This window comes from Pieris brassicae, chromosome 14 (genome assembly GCF_905147105.1).
Source record: "Pieris brassicae chromosome 14, ilPieBrab1.1, whole genome shotgun sequence".
In the NCBI taxonomy this organism is placed as follows: Eukaryota; Metazoa; Arthropoda; class Insecta; order Lepidoptera; family Pieridae; genus Pieris; species Pieris brassicae.
The window spans coordinates 2,985,505-3,007,713 of NC_059678.1; the positions used below are offsets into that span (position 1 = coordinate 2,985,505).

Here is a 22,209-nt window from a genome sequence, read left to right on the forward strand (position 1 = left end):
TGACTACTTAATAAAGGAATAAAAAGTCGTTTAATTTGTCTATATTCTCTTATGTCTATATTTTTTATAATAACGCCAAATTCGTTCAATATGTTGTGGCCAATATTGTAGAACTCGTAAGGCACCACATACTGTTAAGGTTAATTGTTCAAAACCTTTTGCTTTTGCCAATTTTGGACTAACTATACAAAAAAGTAACTTAATGTTTTCGTAACCGTATTTGTTTTGGTAGCGCGTCGGAAATGTTCCTCAATAATGGGCCTCTCCTTTCAGATACGGTAAAGTATAGATACTGTACTTTAAAGGAGTCTACCACATTGATTTAGGGTGCAATTTGATATCCTTCAAAAAAGAGAGAACGGCAACACACTCGCGATTTCTGGCATTGAGAGTGCCCATGGGCTCATCACTTAATATCATATAAGCTCGTTTGCTCCCTGTGCTATGAAAAAGATATACTTGCCTCCCAAATTTGATTTTCCAACTTATTATTATTCCTTTTCTATTACTTAGTATCAATATTAGTCTTTGTGGTTTGAAAATGAAATAAAGATTAGTGTTATTAGAATTACATGGTTAAATATAAGATCGGAATTAAGATCGTGTATTCAAGTTTCTTCCAAGGTACCAATAAAATAAAGTAATAATCGCCGCCCACACACTCTCCCACTCACACTCACACATGTAACACACTCTTACACATGTGTTTAAAGGAATAAACATAAACTTTGATTTCAAGAAGTCGTTTATCATTAGAACCTACAACTGTGCGTATATTTATTTCTAAAATAATTAAAAAAAAAAACAAAAAGCTGGGTGAGGCGTTTTCGTAAAAAGCTTCTAATAGTGGGGCAATAGCAAGCGTTCCAAGTTGTTCTTCCAAAAATAAATAATTGAATTTATTGAATTGTAATAAGTATATATGTTTTATTACTTTGTTAATTCTCTGGGATACAAGATTTTAAAAGACGACGACAGTTAAAGATGTAGGAGACGAAAAGTAGATAACAAATTTTTATTTAATGAACAAAAATTCTTAAAAATACAGTACTATCACAATTATTGTTAACTGTAAATTAAGTTTATCTTGTAATTTGGAGGACACCCTTGGTAGATTTCCGGCCTGATCAATCTTATGCAGCTGGTTTGACTTCACTCCAGCTTGTCAGTGAATAAAGGCTTATATCTTAATTTTAGTCATTGTACTGTATTTGCTATAAAATTAAGATCATTATTCTCTCAGTCAACTTGTCAACAAATTATTATCTAGCGGTTAAATATAGCCTTCCAAAGACTTAAGAGTACTTACGAACCAATTCGACTTAGGGTCCTGGAAGAAAAGAGCGTATCAATTCTTGAATGGCCGGCAACGCACTTGCGAGGATAAATGATTGACTATTTTGTACTAGAGTTATATATTGTATATAAATTTTCAAACTAAGCTAGGATTTGCACTACAAAACTATTAGTCGTAGAAAGCTAGAAGTTTTAGCTAAGGTAAGTATGAAATTTAGTAAGTCGAGGTTCGTAAAATACTTGGTTATGATGTAATTTTAATAGAAATATAATATTTGATCGCATAATCGACGTTCTATTTGTCTTTTGGCTCCTGACACCATCCCGCTCGAAGGCAGAGCGTTCGAGATTTTCAATTTAATTTAATTAGTTCTCCCCGAGTAAATCTCTTTAAACATATTAAAACTTGTGTGCAATGTAAATGTCGATTGGCAGAGGTATACCTTAGATCAGGTGAGCCTCCTGCCCGTTTGCCTCCAATTACATAAAAGAAAATAGGTTTTATAAATAGTGCTAAATATATGGATTGGTACAAATAAAATCATTTTAATCCAGTCTAAATGGTAACTAACAAAGAAAACAACCGACCGCCCTAACTATGGTTCTGCTTACGAGAGATACAAAGCTTATTATCGCTCTTAAGCTCTGAACAGATACTGGCAAACTTCTAGAGCATTAAACACGGGAGTGGGGGAAAGTTTGCGCATCGCGGAACACAAACGTCAATTGTTTTACCAATCAAGCGATGGACACGTCTCTCCCGCCACCCCCTCCCAGTGATACCTAAAAATCAAGGCAAGGACATTTGTTCAAGATGTTTGCCGGTATCTGTAATTGATGTACAGATGTGTGACTTTAGATGTGCAATAGATTTTTTATTTTTATTTTAACAATACAACTAATTTAGCATAGCATTAAAAGTTATACGTTCATCTTGTGTGTGGTACACAATTCTCCGGACAAGTAAATAATGTATTATATCTTTCGGGTCTTAGTCATTTAAATAATATAGTCATAGATAAATGCAGGTAATTCATATTAAAAAAACTTAATAGATAGAAATGAGAGTTATGTAATGTAACATTGGATTACATATATATTTTTGTTAATAGTTCGAAACCGTTTAATAATAATAGTGCCTTGTAGTTAATAAATTGTAATATAAAATTCTAGTTTCCGATAATGTCCAATAGTCGACCTAAACTTATATTACTTTTAGAAAACACAAGTGTCACTTATATTTAAAACCCCTTCAAAAAGTCAAGTTAGTTTTTGGTCACTATTTCTATTAAGTTAGTTATAAGCTCATGTTTTAATTTATTAAATTTTAGATATACATCATTATTATTAGATCCAATACCAATCTAATAAAATTTAGGATTTTCTACAAAAAAAATCGGGTTGAAATAACAAAATGTCGTAATTTATAACATATATTTACACTATATTTATTTACATTATTTTTACAATCTTTTCATTGTGATATACAGTTCGATACCAAAAGGTATCGTGACATAATATTCAGTGTAACCGTGATTATGTAAAGTTAGCTTAGATTATATCATTTGTATACCGCATAAATGCATTACCAATACAATTGATCCCACAGCAGGTATTCTAAAATAATTGTCTCAAATATGATGACCATGTTTTGTCCGCATATGTCCACGCCAACTGCACCGTTGCACGAACGTCTGACCACAATGCTCACATTTGTATCGTCTATCGTTATCGTGAATTCGCATGTGTTCCGTCAACGTATTCTTCAACGAAAACGACTTCGAACACACCTGACAGTGGAAATTCTTCTCCCCCGTGTGCTTATAAACGTGTTTCCGTAGACTGGACGTATCAAAGAACCTCATATCGCAGTATTGGCACTTATGATTCTTCTCCAACAGATGGCATCTCCTAAAGTGTAAATTATTAGCGCTCTGATCGGAAAATTCACGATCGCAAACGTTACATTTGACTTTCGTCAACTTTGGTACAGCAATACCATGCTCTTTGAATTGGTGCTTTTGCCTCTCCCAGAGCGTCTCGAATTGCTCATCGCAGTGTTCACAGTTCTTTATTTTGTTCTTCTTCGTGTGCACTCCCCTCTCGTGGTAATAGACTTTGAGCTTTGTGCTAAAAACTTTTGGACAGAATTTGCATTTGAAAGTTCCCAACTCGTGGCTAAACTTCATATGAATTTTCAGTCTTTCCTGCGTAATAAATGTTGAATTACATAATTCGCACATATAGTTACTGATATGGCTGTTCATGTGTTCCAGTAACGTTTTGAATGTACCGAATTCTCTTACACACACGCAACATTTCCATTGCTCCGTTTCGAATTTGAAAGGAATCAAAATATTTTTTATATCAGTGTTTATTACACGCTTATGTTCTTCTAGTAAATGTTGGAAAAGGTATTCTAAACTGTTAATAGTGGCATCGCATTTGCAAGTTAAAGAAGTAATGTCCAGCTTTATGGTTGGAATAAATTTAACGTTGAATATTTCATTGACGACATCATCGAATTGTTCAGCACCAGAATGTCGAATGTGCTCCTCCAACGTGTGCTTTTTTAATTCACCGGAAACTGTGAATCCTGTAGAACATAGATGACACACGAAATTCGTTCCTACTACGTTTCGAAATGGGGTCGCATTTGTATACGCAAATATTTCTTTGAGATTTGACTTAGTTTTACTGATAATTGTGTTAACATCTTCTTTGCGGCTCTTGGGTTCTCCAGGTCTTGGTTCATATTCAATACTTAACTGGTATCCAAGTTCTTCTTTATTACCTATGAAATAAAATTCATTGATTAATATTTTGTATGTTTAATTTGGAATTAAGCGAAATCAATTTAATCACCATATATCTATTGTAATTTTAAATTTGCTCTCTAACATCAAACATGTTTCACGGAGGACTTATGAAAATAGTAGAAAATATATGTGTAAAAATAACATGACAACTTAAAAAGGCACAGCGCTAACCATGCAACTTCCTCACCATCGATGTGCCCGCAATATCGCAGCACACTCCCAAGAGTTGAAGACTCTTAGTGTTGAAGAAGCGCATGGGTCCGCCACTATCCGTGAATAGACACTGTAATTAAATAATTATGTTATAAAGAAAAGAACAATAATAGCAAATAATGAAAACTGCAAAGTTGCTAAGACGACTCGGCGAAATGCTTCCATGGAGTTGCTGAAAATATCCCCTGAGTAATTTTTCATCACTGTATTATTATTAATGCTCAACAATCTGTTAAGAGGAATCAAACGATACAAACGTGAGACAGGCGTGTAAAAGGGATAATTGTTGAACCGTGTACAGTAGTGGTAGAGCCTAAGTCGAATTGGTCCGGAAATATTTCATTGAACAGCTGGTTTTACATAGTACGCGGAAAACCGCCTTAAGAAACGATCAGTTGTGGAACGACGGACGTCGAGGTTATACGGATTGTTTTTGTATTACACCATTTTAACTTCTCATTATCTTTCAGATTCTGGTATGTTTGATAAACGCTGTAAAAATAAAGGTGAAAGGGCTAGAGAAGAACAGTGTGAAAGAGGTGATTAACGGTTTACGAATTTGTATATTTGGTCTTAATGCCTATTGCAGTGTGTAGCTTGACTCAGAACCCTTAATTCTTCCGGTTCTGTGTTACCCCTGACTTCAATAGTTAGTCTAAAGACGTTTACGAAAACAGTAGTAGAAACATATAAATAAATATTTGCTTTATCTTAAATATTAAATATAATACTTTATCTAACCCAGAGGTTATATTATATATCAGACCCCTGTTTTTTTAGTCACACCTATAGGCGAAATCGAATAGATTATTTGGCTGAACTCCTTAACAAATCATGAGAATAACACAATTTTGTTTTATTCATCAGTTTTAAGACAGATGATCCTTCTGTGCCAATAATCCGGAAAATTAACTGCTTTAGTAATTGAACTTTCAACATTTTACTGTTTGGAATTCATATACAGTCAAACCTGTGTAAGTGGCAGCTGGATAAATGAGAAAACTCTATTAATGAAAGTATTTACTTTGTCCCGTCATTATTTAACCCCTCCTAAAACTTTTATAAGTGAAAAACATGAAAGATGTATAATTGACAGTCATTTATAAGTGAGAAATCCAGAGATTTTTGGGTAATTATGTTACAGGATTTTAGAAATCTCTATATGTCAGGCAGACCCCTTCTGTAACACTGCAAGCTAAAAACTCGGGTTAGTGAGTGTACGAGCCAAGGCTGTACATTTTGCTCACTCAGGATTTCTTAGAATTATAAGCGTGATGATCCCCATGTACGTGCCAAGGTTCGTACAATTTGCTCTTTTACAATCGTGACAATTTCCTATGTTTGCGTGCAAAGTCTGTACATTTCGATCACTTATAAGCTTGACGATTGCCTGAATCATGGGAGGTACACCCCAAGAGCATAGCCAGACGTAGGCACTCTCTTCTACATTACAGTTATTCAGTTATATACAGGTAGCAATTAACAAAATTATGGGAGTTACACCCCAAGAGTATAGCCAGACGTAGGTACTCTCTTTGACTGTTAAAATTGCATTTATTCGGTACATAGCAATTAGCACGTCATTATTTCGCTCATATTCTATTGTAACACGCGAGTAGTTAATATAGAGTAAACCAATAAACCTCTATTATTTAAAGCACCCCGTTGACCCAGGAACCATACAGTGAGAATCCATTATAAGAGAAAATGAGATCTTCTTTAATAAAATTTAGAATTTTCTCTTAGATTCATCCCTGATTTATATGAAAAAGGATTATCCTGATTTACATTTGGTTATCATAATTTTTTTGGGCAAATATACATCGAATAACAAATGGTTTCATTATAGTCAAGGATTATCAAACTCCAAAAGTACCAAATTCATATAAGTCAAACAATGTTTTGAAGTCGTTAAAAATAAAAGAACCAAGAAACAATTGATCCTCATTTATTCCTTAAAACATTCATTCATCTTTATAAAAGATACACAGACTTAAAATTGTATAGAAATAATAATATATTTTTTGCCAAGGACCTCTTATAGAATATAGGCCTCCTCCAACTGTCTACATCTCTCTCTATCTTGACCATTTTCCTCCCAGTCTTCTCCCAACTTCTTTAAGCATGTCGTGGGACAGAATTGTGGAAGTGGACGACCTCTCTTTCTTTTCCCTGGTGGTCCATTCCATTTTGTTACCCTCTTTGTCAATCTTCCATTGTTCATGCAAGCAGTGTGGCCCATTTCCAAGTAACAATATAAACATAGTTATAAAATAAATACAATAACAATTTTACCGACGGCAAGAAAACTTAATCAAATGCTTTCTTAAAGACTTTTTTAGCGCAAAAGCCTTCATACATAAATCACATTGATAATTCTTCTCCCCTGTATGTTTCACTATGTGTATCTGCAATTGCCGAATATCAAAAAACCTCATTTTACAATATTCACATTGGTGACTCTTCTCCAACAGGTGAAACCGTCTAAAATGCGTTTTATAAGTACCCACATTGGGAAATTCACGAACACATATGTCACATGTAACCTTTTTTAAAACGGAAACTGTGACTCCATGAAATTTGAACTGATGTTTTTGCTTCGCCCATTGCGTGTCGAAATTCTCATCGCAGTAATCACATTTTTTGACCTCATTCGCCTTCCTGTGCATCCTCCGCTCGTGTTGGTATAATTTCACCTTCATGTTAAATATTTTGGGACAAAAGTTGCATTTAAATTCGCCTAATGCGTGCCTCAGTTTTATGTGAGATTTCAGTCTGTCCATAGCAATGAAGGTGGCTGAACAAAGATCGCAAACAAAGTTTGTCGTATGCGTGTTCATATGTTCAACCAAACATTTGAAAGACGCAAACTCCTTGGAACAAATGCAACAAACCATCTCATCAGACTCAAACTTGAAAGGTATTATTAGATTCTTGATATTCAGGTGCATTATTCTCTTATGAATTTCAACGAGATGTTGCAAAAGTTCCTCCAAAGTCTTAATTACCATTCCACATAGTTTACAAGTTAGATTTGTTATATCTAATTTGATGAACGGCGAACGGTTCTTTCCATCAATTACTTGCTTTAAAATTCGTTCGTTGTGTTGGTCTTTATCTAACCTCGCCAAGTGTTTACGAGAGTGTTCCTTTAACTTAGCGGGATCCTTGAATCTATCTGTACAAAAACAGCATAGATACTCACGTCCAACTTTGCTTCGTATTGGAGAAGCATTCGTGCATATAATGATTTCTTTGAAATTGTCTTTAGTATTATTGGTTAGTAATCTTTTAATATCCGCTTCGCTTTCGTCTGTTTCTATATCTATATCAATCTTCTTGGGGTTGCCCGTGTCTTCTTTAAGACCTATGAATATAAAGTTTAGATTAGACAATTTGACATCTAATTAGTTTATATATAGAAATTGTCATTACTGATTCGACACACCTTAAAACCATAGATGGTTAAAATTGTTTTATCCATTTTTAGAGATATTTGTGATCTTTCCTCAATTACTATTTCAGCTTTAATTATATATTAAAAGCTAAAATAAGCAATTAATGAACGGACACCGTGAACCCGAAGAGCTTCATTAGCGCACGTGAAACAGACAACATTTAGGAGATAACTTAGTGTGTAAATAACTTGTCTCTAACCTAATCTAAACCTAATCTACCTTAATACCTACCTACACAAGTAAAAAACGTCGAACCAATATCTACAATGACCTTTACGTTCTACACAGAATACATAAAACACATATATTCTGCTATACGTCCAAATTTTCAATATACTTTATGGCTCATTCAAATTTATACTTATCTGTGGCCGCATCCGCTTTTTAATTTTCACCATTCGCGCGTTTTATTAACCGTTTTAAACGACTTCTTGTCATAGCGGTTTTCGATTCAATTGTATAATTTTATTTATCACCGTGATTGAACGACCAATGAAAGTGATTGCCGTAGGGATTAAAACTACAAAACCAGTTTTAATGTTTTATTATTTATGTATTCTCTTCTCACGAGTTTAACTTGAACTTCCTATACAAACGGAATTTAAAATTCCCGATCTTGTGGTATCGTTCGCTTTACAAGCGTCACATGTATATTTGTCTATGGACACACCATTTGGGAGATTAATTTAAAAAAAAAAATTAGGAAGACAGCAACACAATTGTACCGTTTCGAGTTTTAGTGCGATCATACGGTAACAATCGTGAACAGTTTTCTTTAGTTTATGTTAAAATAGTTCATCCATATGATTCAAGTCAACTTAACATATGTAGCAAAACCACCACGTAATTGAGAGCCTAGCCCAATTTATATTTAGTATCATATCCTAATGCATTTTCTCTTCTATAATATATATTATGCAGTTGAAACATTCAGACCTTGCAAGATATGGGGTATCGGATATCGGTCCGCGCCCTCGCCTCCATCAACAAATATTTATTGACTTAAAATTATAATGATATGCCTTTTTTATAGAACAGGAGGCAAATGGGCAGGAGGCTCATCTGATGTTAAGTGATACCGCCGCCCATGGACACTCTCAGTACCAGAGGGCTCGCGAGTGCTATGCCGGCCTTTCAGCTTGTATGTCACATTGGTAATATGACATATTTAGATTTCCTAAGACATGTGCTAGTTTTTTAACAGTATGTATGCTCACATATTTTTCTGAATACTTATATTGCGATAATTCTTTTGTGATTTTTTTTTTATATACCAACTTAGGTAACAGAGTTTTATTACAGAGATGTTTAATATTGATACCCGTATAAATAATGTTTACACGTCTATGAGTTGGACCGATCGAGATTACTTAGCTTAAAGTCTTGGCTAACTATTAAATTCTCATATTTGCAAAATGTACCAAATTTATTGAATTAAATTTAAAGAAATTAAAGAAGAATATCGTCTATATATATAATATAGAGATATCATCAAAAAAATCTATCTAGATCTATTAATACTACAAACATTTTAAAGATAAAAATGGATTTAACTTTTCGAACAAAACTCAACACAATAAATATATATGTAAAATGCCTTTTTCGGACATTTATTTCATTAAAATGACGTTTGCTGAAAACACCTCGAAACGCTGATTCTATGATCTAATTAGTTCCGTTTAGGTCCTTAAAATGTAATATTTGCATATCTTGAATTTCTTAAGAAATATCACTTTTCAACAATTCCAGAATGTTTCGAACTAATATGCTTCTGCAAACTATGCTTCTGGGTAAAATTATATCCACAATGATTGCACTTAAATCTTTTTTTTCCTTCGTGTATCATCAAATGAACTCTTAGAGTTTCCTTGACACCGAATGCCTTTAAACACACAGTACATCGGAAGTTTTTAGCCCCCGTGTGCTTCACTAAATGCTTTTTCAGCTCGAACGTTGTAAAAAACTCCATATCACAGTGTTCGCACTTATTCTTCTTTTCTTGTAAATGCACTCTTCTCATATGGCATTTCAATTTATTTTGATTTGTGTATTCGCGTTCGCAAATCACACATTTCGCGGGTTCACGTTTCGGTAGCGGTACGCCATGAATCACATTTAGGTGATCATCTTTACGACACTGGCTTTTGAATCTCTCCTTGCAATATCCACAAACTAATAGTCTCTTGTCTTTCATATGAACCGATTTTTCGTGAACTCTCTTTCTAAACTGTGTCCTGAAGGATTTTGTGCAATAGCTACATTTAAAGTCCTCTGATAAGTGGGACATGGTGTGCATTTTTAATTTAGTTATATTAATAAATCCAGCTGAACAAATATCGCATACATAATTATTTAAATGCTCGTTCATATGTTCTAATAAGGCTTTAAATGAATTATATTCTCGATTGCAGTAATAACAACGAGAGGAATCCGTCTGAAATACGAAAGGTACGATAAAGTTTTGAATATCTGTGAAAACAACTTTTTTGTGGGTAGTCCTCAAATGTTCTAAAACTTTATCAAAATGTAAAGTACCCTCACAGAGCATACAAGCTAATTCAGTGACGTCGAGTTTTATACATAGCTTACTACGATCCCTACATGAGAAATTTGTAAGACTTTTCATGGTTTTAATATTGTCTGTGTGTGCTTCCAAAGTGTGTTTCTTTAATTCTTCTGGTTTCAGAAACTGATTTGAACAGAAGCAACAAGCAAAACCGATTCCCATTTTGCCACGGATCGGTGTCGCATTTGTACATAGTAATATTTCCTTTAAATTCTTTTTCGTTTTGCCTAAAATATCACATTTCTCGTGGGTTCCTTTCTCGATGGCGCCTGCAGACTTTTTACCTAAGGACAAAACGGATTTGGTATTAAATAGCTTGATTACAAGCATTATATTATTACTTTTTTTATACTTTTGAATAAATATAGTGAAAATACAGAATTAAGAATTTTATTAGCATGACTTTCACAGATGTAACTAAGACTTTGGGCGACGCAAATACGATCATTTATAACCAACGTTTTTAGTATTATATACCTGCGAACTGATCGGATCTGACTGAATCAAGACTCAACATTGTTTGTATATAGATTAAATAAAGACACTATTAAAAATATTATTATTTAACACTTTTAATCCCTAGAGAATTTTGATATTTTCTCTATTGTAAAATTGAATTATGCCAATTAAGTTGATAATTCTTTTTAATATTGGAATCACTATTTGTATACCGGCATAGACTGCGCGGTAAAGATCGAGCCTGGACTGTCAGGCAACCTATTTCCGGTAACTATAGATAATAAATTAATCTGTAAAGCCAGGAGTTTACATAACCGAAAAAATTAATCTATTCAAATTACTCTTTACTAGAAAGAAAGAAATGTATACTTACATAGATATAAATTAAACAAAAGCTTTAATGTTTGCAAAGTTTTTAATTTACATTAGCTGTATTGGCTGTCAATATGGCCAAGTCTCGGATAAGTCAGAGATTTTGTTCCGTGCAATTTAGCATAGAGTAAGCCTGAGTTTTAGAATGCCTCTGAACTTTATTCATATGTGTAAGCGATAGTTTTTGTTACACGGGAATAGTAATAGTCTTTTTTTGACTCGAATTTTATCCATAGATAAACGTTTTACAACCAGGATTAAAACTTTCTAAAGAATCTCTGAATGTGTATTTTAATTACTGAGCTGATACATCAGCGTTGTTATTACTTGATAAATTTAATGATAATTTCTAATTCAAAGCAGTACTACCTTAGATTAGCGTTTCAAGTCTTTACTTCCTATAGATTTAGTCATTTTAATACATTCTCTTTTATGATGTGCACTGGCGTAAATTATAGATATTTATTTTAAAAGGCTATTTGACAAAATACTATTTATATAAAAACGATTTCAGATTATTTATTATAGACTGCAAATTGATACAAATTTTTATTTTAAATTGTCTTCAGTATTTAAATTAAATATTCATAATTTTAAGAACCCGCCAAAACGCTTCTCTAAAAAAGATGGCGTCGCACTAGACTCTGTAACGTATGCTTTTAAACACATAAGCAAATTTCTAGTTTTTGTTAATTATCATTGTTAAATTCTTCAATTTAACAAATACACATTATATTTCGATCAAAAACAGTCTCCGTAGAAATTAAACTAAACAGTATTAGGATTATATGTCGAAAACATTACAACCGTAGGTTATCATCGATTTGACTAATCTGTGACCAAGTTATGTCACGTGACAGAAGTATAAAAATACCTTTAGCTATGATTTTTTTGATAAGTTAACGCCATAACGTTTTAAAAATAAAAATGTTTTATACATATTTCTTTCAATAACACGTTTCATACTGTCAAAGAGCCTATTATCGATAATATCATATCGACACTTATAGCTGACGATGCAAGTTTACCTACTTACTAACTAAAATTGATATAAAAGGTCATATTTGCTCGCGCTGCCATTTCATTCATTCACAAAATCATTTTTAATATCAAGTATCAAGATGACTGTCAAACTATAATGACGTAACATAAAAAAAACGAATCCGAAATCTCAACCCCACGAAGTTTCTTTGTCAGCACGACTCTTATACTATTGTGGAAGACGTCCACACTATATGCAGAAGAAAGTTCATGTGCTAAAAAGGATATTTACACCGCTTTATCTGGTTTTTTCCGTTGCAAAAGGTGGTATGACTTCGTATGCATTGTCAATGACCTCTGATTACCAAACGTCTTATCACACGCTTGACACTGCAGCACAATTGGAGTGGCACCGTGTATTTTCACTAAATGATCATTCTTCTTTGTATAATCTGTAAATTTCTCACCACAGTATCCACATTTACTTCTTTTATTGCGCAGTATATGCACGCCTCTTTCGTGATCTCGCTTTTTGATACTTGTATCAAAAATTTTTGGACAGAAGGTACAGTTGAAGGTACCAGTCTTGTGTCTATAGCCGTGTGTTTGGAGAGTTCGTTTGTTTATGAAACCCGCACCACAGATGCTACATATATAGTTATTATAGTGTGCATTCATATGCTCGATGAGGACTTTGAAATTGTTGAATTTGTTCTTACATATGACACATCTGAAGTCTTTGCCCTCGAATCTAAAAGGGATTATATGACTTTTGATATCCGTATGATATTCTTTACCATGGTTCGCTATTATGTGGGTAGTTAAATCATCTAATTCGTTCAAGTCCTTGCCGCAAAGGCTGCACTGTAAACCTGTTATATCTAATTTAACTACATAGTTAATCATTGAACCATCCTTCATAAATGTCTTCTTCACAGTATCGTCGTGTGTCTGTAAGGTGTGCGTTTTTAATTCGTCCGGGTTTTGATATTTGTTATTGCAGAACCAGCAGCTGTATGAAAATCCTCCACGACATCGTATAGGAGTTGCATTCGAACAAACTAATATATTTCTAATGTTATCCAAATGTTTATTTAGTTCAAATTTCATTTTATTAAAAACGTTGACCGTCGGTACCTCTTTGGGAACGATTTTAATTTCTTTCTTCAAGCTCGGTGGTCGCGGATTTTTGATAAATACTTTCTTTGTTGGCCAAACAGTACCTAAAACGAAATTGTTCTTGTTAAATCTTGATATACATTTATCTCTTCGTTATAAATAAAGCATAAAATAAGATTTTCTAAGTTCTAGAAAACAATTCTTAAGGGAGATAACATCTTAAAGGATTCGGATTTGACTTTCGTAACCTCACAAAATATTTTGTACCATATAATTATTAATTAATTCACCTAAGACTTTATTGACTATGTAATCGTCTCATGTGTTCTTTCATTGTCTTCTGTCGTCCGAAGTATTTGAGACATACTTCACATTGGAATGATCTAGAACCTGTGTGCTTGACGGTATGGCTCTCCAGCTCCTGTTTAGTATAGAATTCCATATCGCAGTGCTTGCATTTATGCGGCCTTTGCATTAGATGAATCCGAGTCGTGTGTAATCTCCAAGCGCGCTTTGAGCGAAAATTTTTATCACACGCCTGGCAGTGTATTTCCGTTCCAAGAACTCCGTGAACTTTTGCTATATGGTCGTGCTTTTTTAAAACCTCCTTAAACCTCTCATTGCAGTAACCGCATTTATGCGGCAATTTAATCCCAGAGTGCTTTCCTCGAATATGCAAGAGCCGCTTTCTGGCTGTGTCAAAAGTTTTCGAACATTCCTCACAGGTGAACGTGCCAGTTTTGTGAGCATCACAGTGTCGAGACAAAATGTTTTTGTTAACAAAACCCGCATTGCACACTTCGCATATGTAATTACGATAGTGGACGTTCATATGTTCCTGCATAGCTTTGAACGTATTAAAAATGTTTAAACAAACGCAACACCGAAGTGTCTTGTCACTAAATTTAAAGGGAAATATGTGATTCTCAATATCTGTGAAAAACCTCGGGCTATGTACGCGTTTTAAATGATCCAAAAGTTTCTCTAAAGTGTCTAAATATTCACCACATTTACACTGCAAGTCAGTAATATCTAGTTTGACAAAATATCCGTGCATGTCTTTGCCTTTCATGAAATTCGATTTGGTTTCTTGGTCATGGTCTTCAATAGTATGCTTCTTTAGATCTCTTGGATCTTCGTACAGCTTGGTGCAGAAACAGCATGTATATCCAGTTCCGCCTTTGCTTCGTATAGGCGTGGCATTTGAATGTAATAAAATTTCTTTCATGTTAAACAGATGTTTGTCGATGTCATTGAACTTTTTAAATATTAGATTCCTCTTTGCGTCACTTCCGATCTTTACTAAGCAAATCTTCTTTTTCGCGCGGCCACCTATAACAAATATCACATCATTCGAGCAAGTAATGTTAACCACCTTCAGTAAATTAACGTACTTAGTAATTTTATAGTTCGGATTGTGCCAACATATTAGTCACTTATCTGGTGTCTTAAAATATGAACGTTGGTTAAAGTTGAATCATATTTATCTCACTGACATGAACTCTTTTTAAGTAAATCATTTATGTATTAAGATTAATTAAAAGCCTACATTCCGTGAGACTAAGTCTATTTAATAAAACGAATGTTTTAAAAACGTTAAATATAAAGTTATTGCATCGGACGTCTAAGAATTTGAGTTTAGTAACTGTTTCGACTCGATTCATGCAGTTGTCAAAGTGTTATAACATACTGTTTTATTTCTTAATTACACTGTTCTTGAAAATAAAAATTACTTTTATACATATACCATTTTAATAACCATCCAAATAATAACAATTACACTATTAATGCTCTTCACCATGTTTCGACCTCATGTGACTACGCCAGCTGCATTTCTGTACAAAAGCCTGACCACAATGTCCACATACAAACCGCCTATCATCAGCGTGGATCCTCATATGCTCTCTCAATGTATTCTTTCTACCATAAGACTTGAAGCAAACGTCGCACTGAAAAAGTCTTAAGCCAGTATGCTTGGCCATGTGACGCTGCAATCCACTCTTATTAAAAAACTTCATTTCGCACTCTTCGCATTTATGCGGTCGCTCCATAAGATGATCTTTCTTGGTATGCATCGATAAAGCTCTCTGGTTGTGAAACACTTTATCACAAGCCTGACAGTTCAAAACAACGGGAGGCGCACCGTGTTCTTTAACCATATGCTCGACTTTCTTCCAATAGTCCGTGAATCTCTCGAGGCAAATTAGACATTTATTCCGTTTTGTCTGACCGAGGTGCGTGCGCTTTTGATGATCGCGCATTCTGAATATATTTGCAAACACTTTATCGCACTGATCGCACTTTACGTCGGCAACTTTGTGCCTCTTCAAATGACCTGCAAGCAGCTTTTCACTCATGTAGGAGTGACCGCATATATTGCAGATGTAATTTCCAAAATGCGAACTCATATGCTCTTGGAGTAATTTAAATGTTGTATATTCAGTTGAGCAAACAGCGCAACGAAGCTCTGGCGTATCAAATTTGAATGGCAATATTGGGGTTTTGATATCCGTGAACACTTTTTTTCGATGTTGAATTTTAAGATGCGTGATCAACTCATCTAAATCGGAAACATGTACGTTGCAGATTGCACAATTTAACGTTGTTATATCCAATTTAACAACGTGCTCAAATAGTCTATCAGACATGAATTTTATAAGTCTTTCGTCGTTATGCTCCTTGAAAAAGTGTTTTTTGAGATCTAAGGGTTCTTGATACTGTTCCGGACAGAAGCCACAACCGTAGCCAAGGCTGTCTTTATTCCTTATAGGATTCGCGTTAGAGTATAAGAGAATATATTTTAGATTTTGTTTGTCTTTTGTCGTCTCGGTATGGTTTGATCCATGTCGTAACATCTTCAATTGTATCCGCCGTTTCGCGTCTCCCTTTTCAATTGTTATTGTTCGAACACCTACAAAGAAGAATCTTTTTAAATCATTTGCTTTTTATTTAGATTTTAAATTTTTTGAAAATTCTATACTTGCCTTTTAAAGAAATAAGGTAGTATAGTGCAATCTTATGAGCGATTTTTTGTGATTAATTATCGACCCTATTTGAAATTTTAATTCAAAATATTTAATAGCCCTAGTAAAAGTGTCTTGTCTATATACAAATTTACTTTTAGGATAGGTTAAATACGAGTTAAAGCAGAGATAACGATGAATGTGGGGTGTGTGTTTTTTTTCTCAATTGTTTAATATTATTCGGGTTGAATAAAATATTTCACGATATTATTATTTATTAGAAAAAAAAGTAAAATTTACGTAAAGTTACCGTTTTTTATGAGACTAAACTTTTTGAAGCAGTTTTATATGGAGCCTAATAACCTGGTAATTTTTCCAAGAAATTCGGTGTCAAAATGACTTACACCCCTTTGGTAAAGAAACACATACCTAACTAGTAACAATATCGTTAGTTTGTTTTAGAACTGACATTTTAATTCACTCAACTTTTTTTAAAATATTGTATCAAAATTTTCAGTATTGTATGGTGAAGTCCGGACTAACAACGACCACTAAGTTTTATTAAACTATCGGGAAATATACTGTATATATAACAGGTGTATTTAGAATATTCATAGCACAAAATCACCTGCATCACGAGTACACCATCACACAACACAGCCAAATTAGGTGTACTTAGTTAAATGTATTGAATAATATTTATTGTTACTCTTTTGTAAATGTTCGAACCTTTTTGTAAATATTGTGTATTCCATCTTTGGCTATTCATTAGTATAATTATTTTTTATTAAATATAATTTTTGTTATATTGGTTAGGTTACGAAATAAAAAATTGTATTATAATCAGATTAATTTAAAACATGTTCAAATATCAAAAGTACAAACTGATAAATTTCGCATATAAAGCCATAATATAACTAATAAATAAAAATAAACTATGTTCTCATTTCATTTTCAAACATCAACCAACTGCTGCATCACATGTGATCCAATTCTTAACAACTGAAGAGCAATTTTAATTATATCTTATTTGGATATAGATCAACTGCTGACACATCTCACGTGGTCGTTGTAAATGTTAATAGCTGAAGGTGCTCAGTACACCAACAGCTCACTAAAATAATATCACGTATGTGTGTGTGTTATTATTAAGATATTGTCTTTGAACAATAAATCAGATTTGAATATTTCTGTCTTATTCATTTCTCGCTTCTTCCTTGAAGACTCCTTCAAGCCCTTAATTATCGTGGTGAGCCTGCCCGATTGCTTTGCGATAAACCACCTTGAACCTTTGATCCTAACCGTAGGACTCCGCCTGTCTCACTATTTATGACTTAGGGTGCGTCTGTAGGGGTTATGGATATGTAGGGCATATTTAGTTATCCAGTGCAGCTTGCTCATACATACACTACATATACTATACAGATACTCCTCCGAAACGGCTCGACCGATGCTTATGAATGTTCTCTATGCATATTCAGTAAGTCTTAATCAACACCCTAAGCGATAAGGGCTGTCCACCCACAAATATTATTTTTATTTTGTAGGTATTTAAAAAAAATATTTTTATGCTACCCTTAATTGTCACCCCTCTACGATCAACCCCTATTTTTATTATAGTACATAGGTTATTTTTATTGAACAAATATTTTTTTCCTGGAAATAATATACATGGCAAAACAGACATTTCACAGTACACTAGCTTGCAAGCTGTACAAACTTTTAATATGTTTTAATAAAATAATAATAAAAGCCTTTTGTTTAGATACATTTACACTTAAACACATTTATATTATCATTAAACATATTATCTCATCTTTTTAGGTATCTGTGTTCCTCTTCATAGGCAAGGCCTCCTCCGAATCCCGCTTCTCTGTACTCTATATTTTCTCTTTTCCTTCATTTGTTCTATTCACCTTCTAGGTTGTCTTCCTCCTTTCCATTTATTGTTTCTCCACTTTTCCGCTCCCCTTGCCATATCCACGTAAGTGTATTTATTTTTATTGTAACATCTACGACATTAGCTCATCTCAAAACGTTTGTTTAATGGTTATTATCAAATACAATAAATCAAAATGAAGTAATAAACTTTTAAAACATCAATCAACAAAACCAAGGTAAATGAGGAAGAAGATACAGACACACCAGACATCTCTACGCAACGCCAAGTGTCGAAAGACTGGTCGTCGACAATTGGAATCGCTCTGCGTTGGATACGGTCAAGCGGAAGGAGCTGGTACTGGGGAGCTACCGCCCAGAGGTGAGAATAGTACTCCATGTGTGACCGAATTTGCGCTTTATAGAGTTCATAAAGGGTACATGTTTCACAGTGATCATAGCCCAATTTTGAGTGTATTTCAGTTATGATGGCCAAAGGAAATATTCAAAGTCAGGAAAGCACTAATTATTATCAGAGTGCAGTCTACGTATGTGCTCCAAGTGTCGAAAGACTGGTCGTCGACAATTGGAATCGCACTGCGTTGGATACGGTCAAGCGGAAGGAGCTGGTACTGGGGAGCTACCGCCCAGAGGTGAGAACAGTACTCCATATGTGACCGAATTTGCGCTTTATAGAGTTCATAAAAGGTACATGTTTCACAGTGATCATAGCCCAATTTTGAGTGTATTTTAGTTATGATGGCCAAAGGAAATATTCAAAGTCAGGAAAGCACTAATTATTATCAGAGTGCAGTCTACGTATGTGCTCTTTAAGTGTTTTTGACCGTCCATAACATTTGAAGCATACTTCACAACGGTACTCTCTTGTTCCAGTATGTTTGACTATGTGATCGTTCAGTTCCCTCTTTCCAAAGAATGCTTTATCGCAGTACGAGCACTTATGCTGTTTTTGCATCAAATGGTACTTCTTTGTATGCAGCAACAACGTCTGCTGCGTTGTGAACGTTCTATCACATGCCTGACACTTAACAGTGGGACCCACAATGCCGTGAACTTTAGCGAGATGTTCATACTTGTGAAAACTTTCTTTGAATCTCTCATCGCAATAACCACATTTGTACGGCATATTGAAGCCGTTATGTATCTTTCGTTCGTGTTGCTTTAGCTTTCGCATAGTATCAAACACCTCTGTGCAATGTTTGCAATTAAATGTACCAAGTTTGTGTGCTTCTCTATGGCAGAGGAGTATATGTCTATTAACAAATCCAGCATCACAAACGTCGCATATAAAATTTCTGTAATGCGTATGCATGTGCTCCTGCAGCGCCTTGAATTTGTTAAAAACATTAAGACATATGAAACATCTAAGCGGTTCACTATCAAACTTAAATGGAAGAATATGATTATTGATATCAGTGGAGATATTTTTGTTATGTTCACACTTTAAATGTCCCATTAACGTTTCCAATGTATCGAAACTTTGTAGGCAAATTTTACAGGTTAAAAAGGTTATATCCAATTTCACAAAATAGCTATACATATCTTTTCCTTTCATGAACGTGGATTTAGTAATATCATCATGGGCAGCTATCGTATGACTTTTTAAGTCTGCAGGGTCTGGAAACTGGTTAGCGCAGAAGCAGCACGCGTAGCCAATGCCACCGCGATTACGAATAGGCGTTGCATTTGACCAAAGTATAATCTCTCTAATATTTGTCCGATGTTTCTCTAATTCGTGACCGTGTTTAACCTTTGGTGGATCATTTTGATCATTTTCACTATCTCTTTGAGACGTCAATTTCGTGCGACTTTTCTTTCCACCTATAAAGAAAACGAGACCATTACAATCTTGAAGTTCACTTGCCAGATAACTCCTTTACACTTAGTACGTTTTAATTGTGGTTATGCAGTACATCAAATCGTTATTGACTTACGTGATTTAAGAATTCATGACATTCATTTTACGAAAATGAGTTTCAAAGATTTTATAAAAAAAACAGTAACATTACACAAATATAGTCATCTTAATAGAGAAGTTCGCTTCCAGTTTTCGATACAAGAAACTAGTTCTAGTATTTCAAACTTAAAGTCAAAGTATATTTATTCATATAGGTAAAAAAAGAACACTTATGATCGGAATAGATATTAATTTGATTCTAAATTTACATTTACTAGCAGTTAACAAGACAAGGACGTTGTTTGAACTGGAGCAAATCATTCCCAAGGATTACGATCATTTAAATACTATGTGCTAAAGCCTCCGGACCGGATAAAAAAGCCATCTTGTATTAAATATATTTTATATGTACAAAATATACATAAATATTAATAATAAGAATAGTCGTATTACTATATACAGTTATAAACAAAGCAGTTACCGTTATATATATATATCTATAAGGAAAAATATTATTCTGAATTGATTTCGAGCTCGAAGCATCAAGTTTTGTTTAATTGTAATCTTGACAGAAAAGTTTTTAATTCGAGATTTATTTGCAACAGGTGTGTTTGCAAAATATTAGATAAACACATAAATATACTCGTATTATGACCATTTATTTGGAACTACACTACTGTTTTTGAAATTGGCGTACAATTACGTATGTATGAGAAAGTGTATTACGAAACATCATAAACATATTGTATGTGAAAAAAGTGCGTGCGTTCAAAGTAGACATGTCAGAAGTGAGACTTCTTTGTAAATTAATTATTACTAAGGTAAAAGCCCCACGTACGTAGATCGTAAGCACGTATACGTGCTAACGATAATATAAATAAATAAAAAATCTGCGTTTACTGCACAAGACATTATGCGACAGAATTGCCATGAGCTTTAGTTCTATTATGTAACTACTAAACGAATACATCAACCAATAGCGCGTATTTTTCTCGATCTCCCTTTCTCACTCTCTCAATCGCTCTCTCCCTGTTCATCGAAAAAAACGCTGCACATTATCGTGACGTCTCATCCGTAAAAAATTACCCTCATAAAAGTTTCACTTCTAAAAAGTTATGGAAATAACACTCAGTTATGCTCTCCGTGTTTCGCCCACATGTGTCCACGCCATCCACATTTCTGGACAAATGCTTTGCCACAATGCTCACACTTAAACCGCCTATCATCTTTATGTATACGCATATGTTCTTTGAGTGTCTTCTGCCGTCCATACGCTTTATGACACACATCACACACAAAACTACGTTCCCCCGTATGTTTCACGGCGTGATTCTTCAACTCGCCAGAAGTAAAAAAGGCCATATCACACTCGGAACATTTGTGCCGCTTGTCCATTAGATGCAACCTTTTTATGTGTGAATTGTATTCCTTTTGATTTTTAAATGTTTTGTCGCACGCCTGACACTTTGTATCCTTGTTAATAACACCGTGAACATCGATTAAATGCTTCTCTTTTCTGCTGTAATCCCGAAATTTCTCATTACAATAACCGCATTTGTTGAGTGTATGTGAATGGGTGTGGACGCATTTTTCGTGGGACCGTTTCTTTCTAAATGTATCGAATACTTTCGAGCAAAAATCACAATTGAACGTGCCAAGCTGATGGCTTTTTGCGTGTTGAGTTAAATTACTGCGATTGACGAAACCTGCATCACAGTCTTTACAAATATAGTTCCGGTAGTGTACGTTCATGTGTTCAAGGAGGGATTTGAACTTGTGAAAAACACCGTCACATATGCAGCACCTCAGTGCTTCTTTATCGAATTTAAATGGGAACAACTGATTCTTTATATCTGTATGCAGGCTGATGTGATGATTATTAATCAAATGGTCGATAAATTGTTCCAGACTGTTGATTTTTGTTTCACAAATCGTACATTTCAGTTCAGTTATATCAAGTTTAGCGTGAAATTTATACAAGTCTTTTCCGTCCAATAGACGTAGCCTTTCATTTTCTTCATGTTCGTTCAATGTATGTGCTTTAAGATGTGCTGGGTCAGTATATTCTTGTGCGCAATAGCAACACGCATATCCAATACCGCCTCGGCATCGTATTGGTGTGATGTTTGAGTTTCTCAGAATTTCCACCAAGTTGTAACGATGTTTA

The 22,209-nt window shown here is 34.3% G+C and overlaps 2 protein-coding genes across 2 annotated transcripts in view; one reads left to right on the forward strand and one right to left on the reverse strand.

Annotated features, from left to right (window-relative positions):
• Window positions 1-10,854, forward strand: part of LOC123718230 (zinc finger protein 652-like) — a 36,632-nt gene extending 25,778 nt beyond the window's left edge. The window contains exon 9 of the mRNA XM_045674702.1: window positions 10,764-10,854. Coding sequence (XP_045530658.1) covers window positions 10,764-10,819 — 56 coding nt within the window. The 3' untranslated portion in view covers window positions 10,820-10,854. The remainder of the gene's footprint in view (window positions 1-10,763) is intronic.
• A 10,192-nt stretch (window positions 10,855-21,046) lies between these two features.
• On the reverse strand, window positions 21,047-22,182 carry LOC123718233 (zinc finger protein 845-like). Its single transcript, XM_045674704.1, has one exon. The coding sequence runs from the start codon at window positions 21,792-21,794 to the stop codon at window positions 21,171-21,173; it is 624 nt and encodes a 207-aa protein (XP_045530660.1). The 5' UTR covers window positions 21,795-22,182; the 3' UTR covers window positions 21,047-21,170.
• Window positions 22,183-22,209: the final 27 nt, after the last annotated feature.

Bases quoted from the DNA above. Each gene is read 5' to 3' on its own strand.
- LOC123718233 (XM_045674704.1), bottom strand. From the start codon at position 21,794: ATGAACGTACACTACCGGAACTATATTTGTAAAGACTGTGATGCAGGT.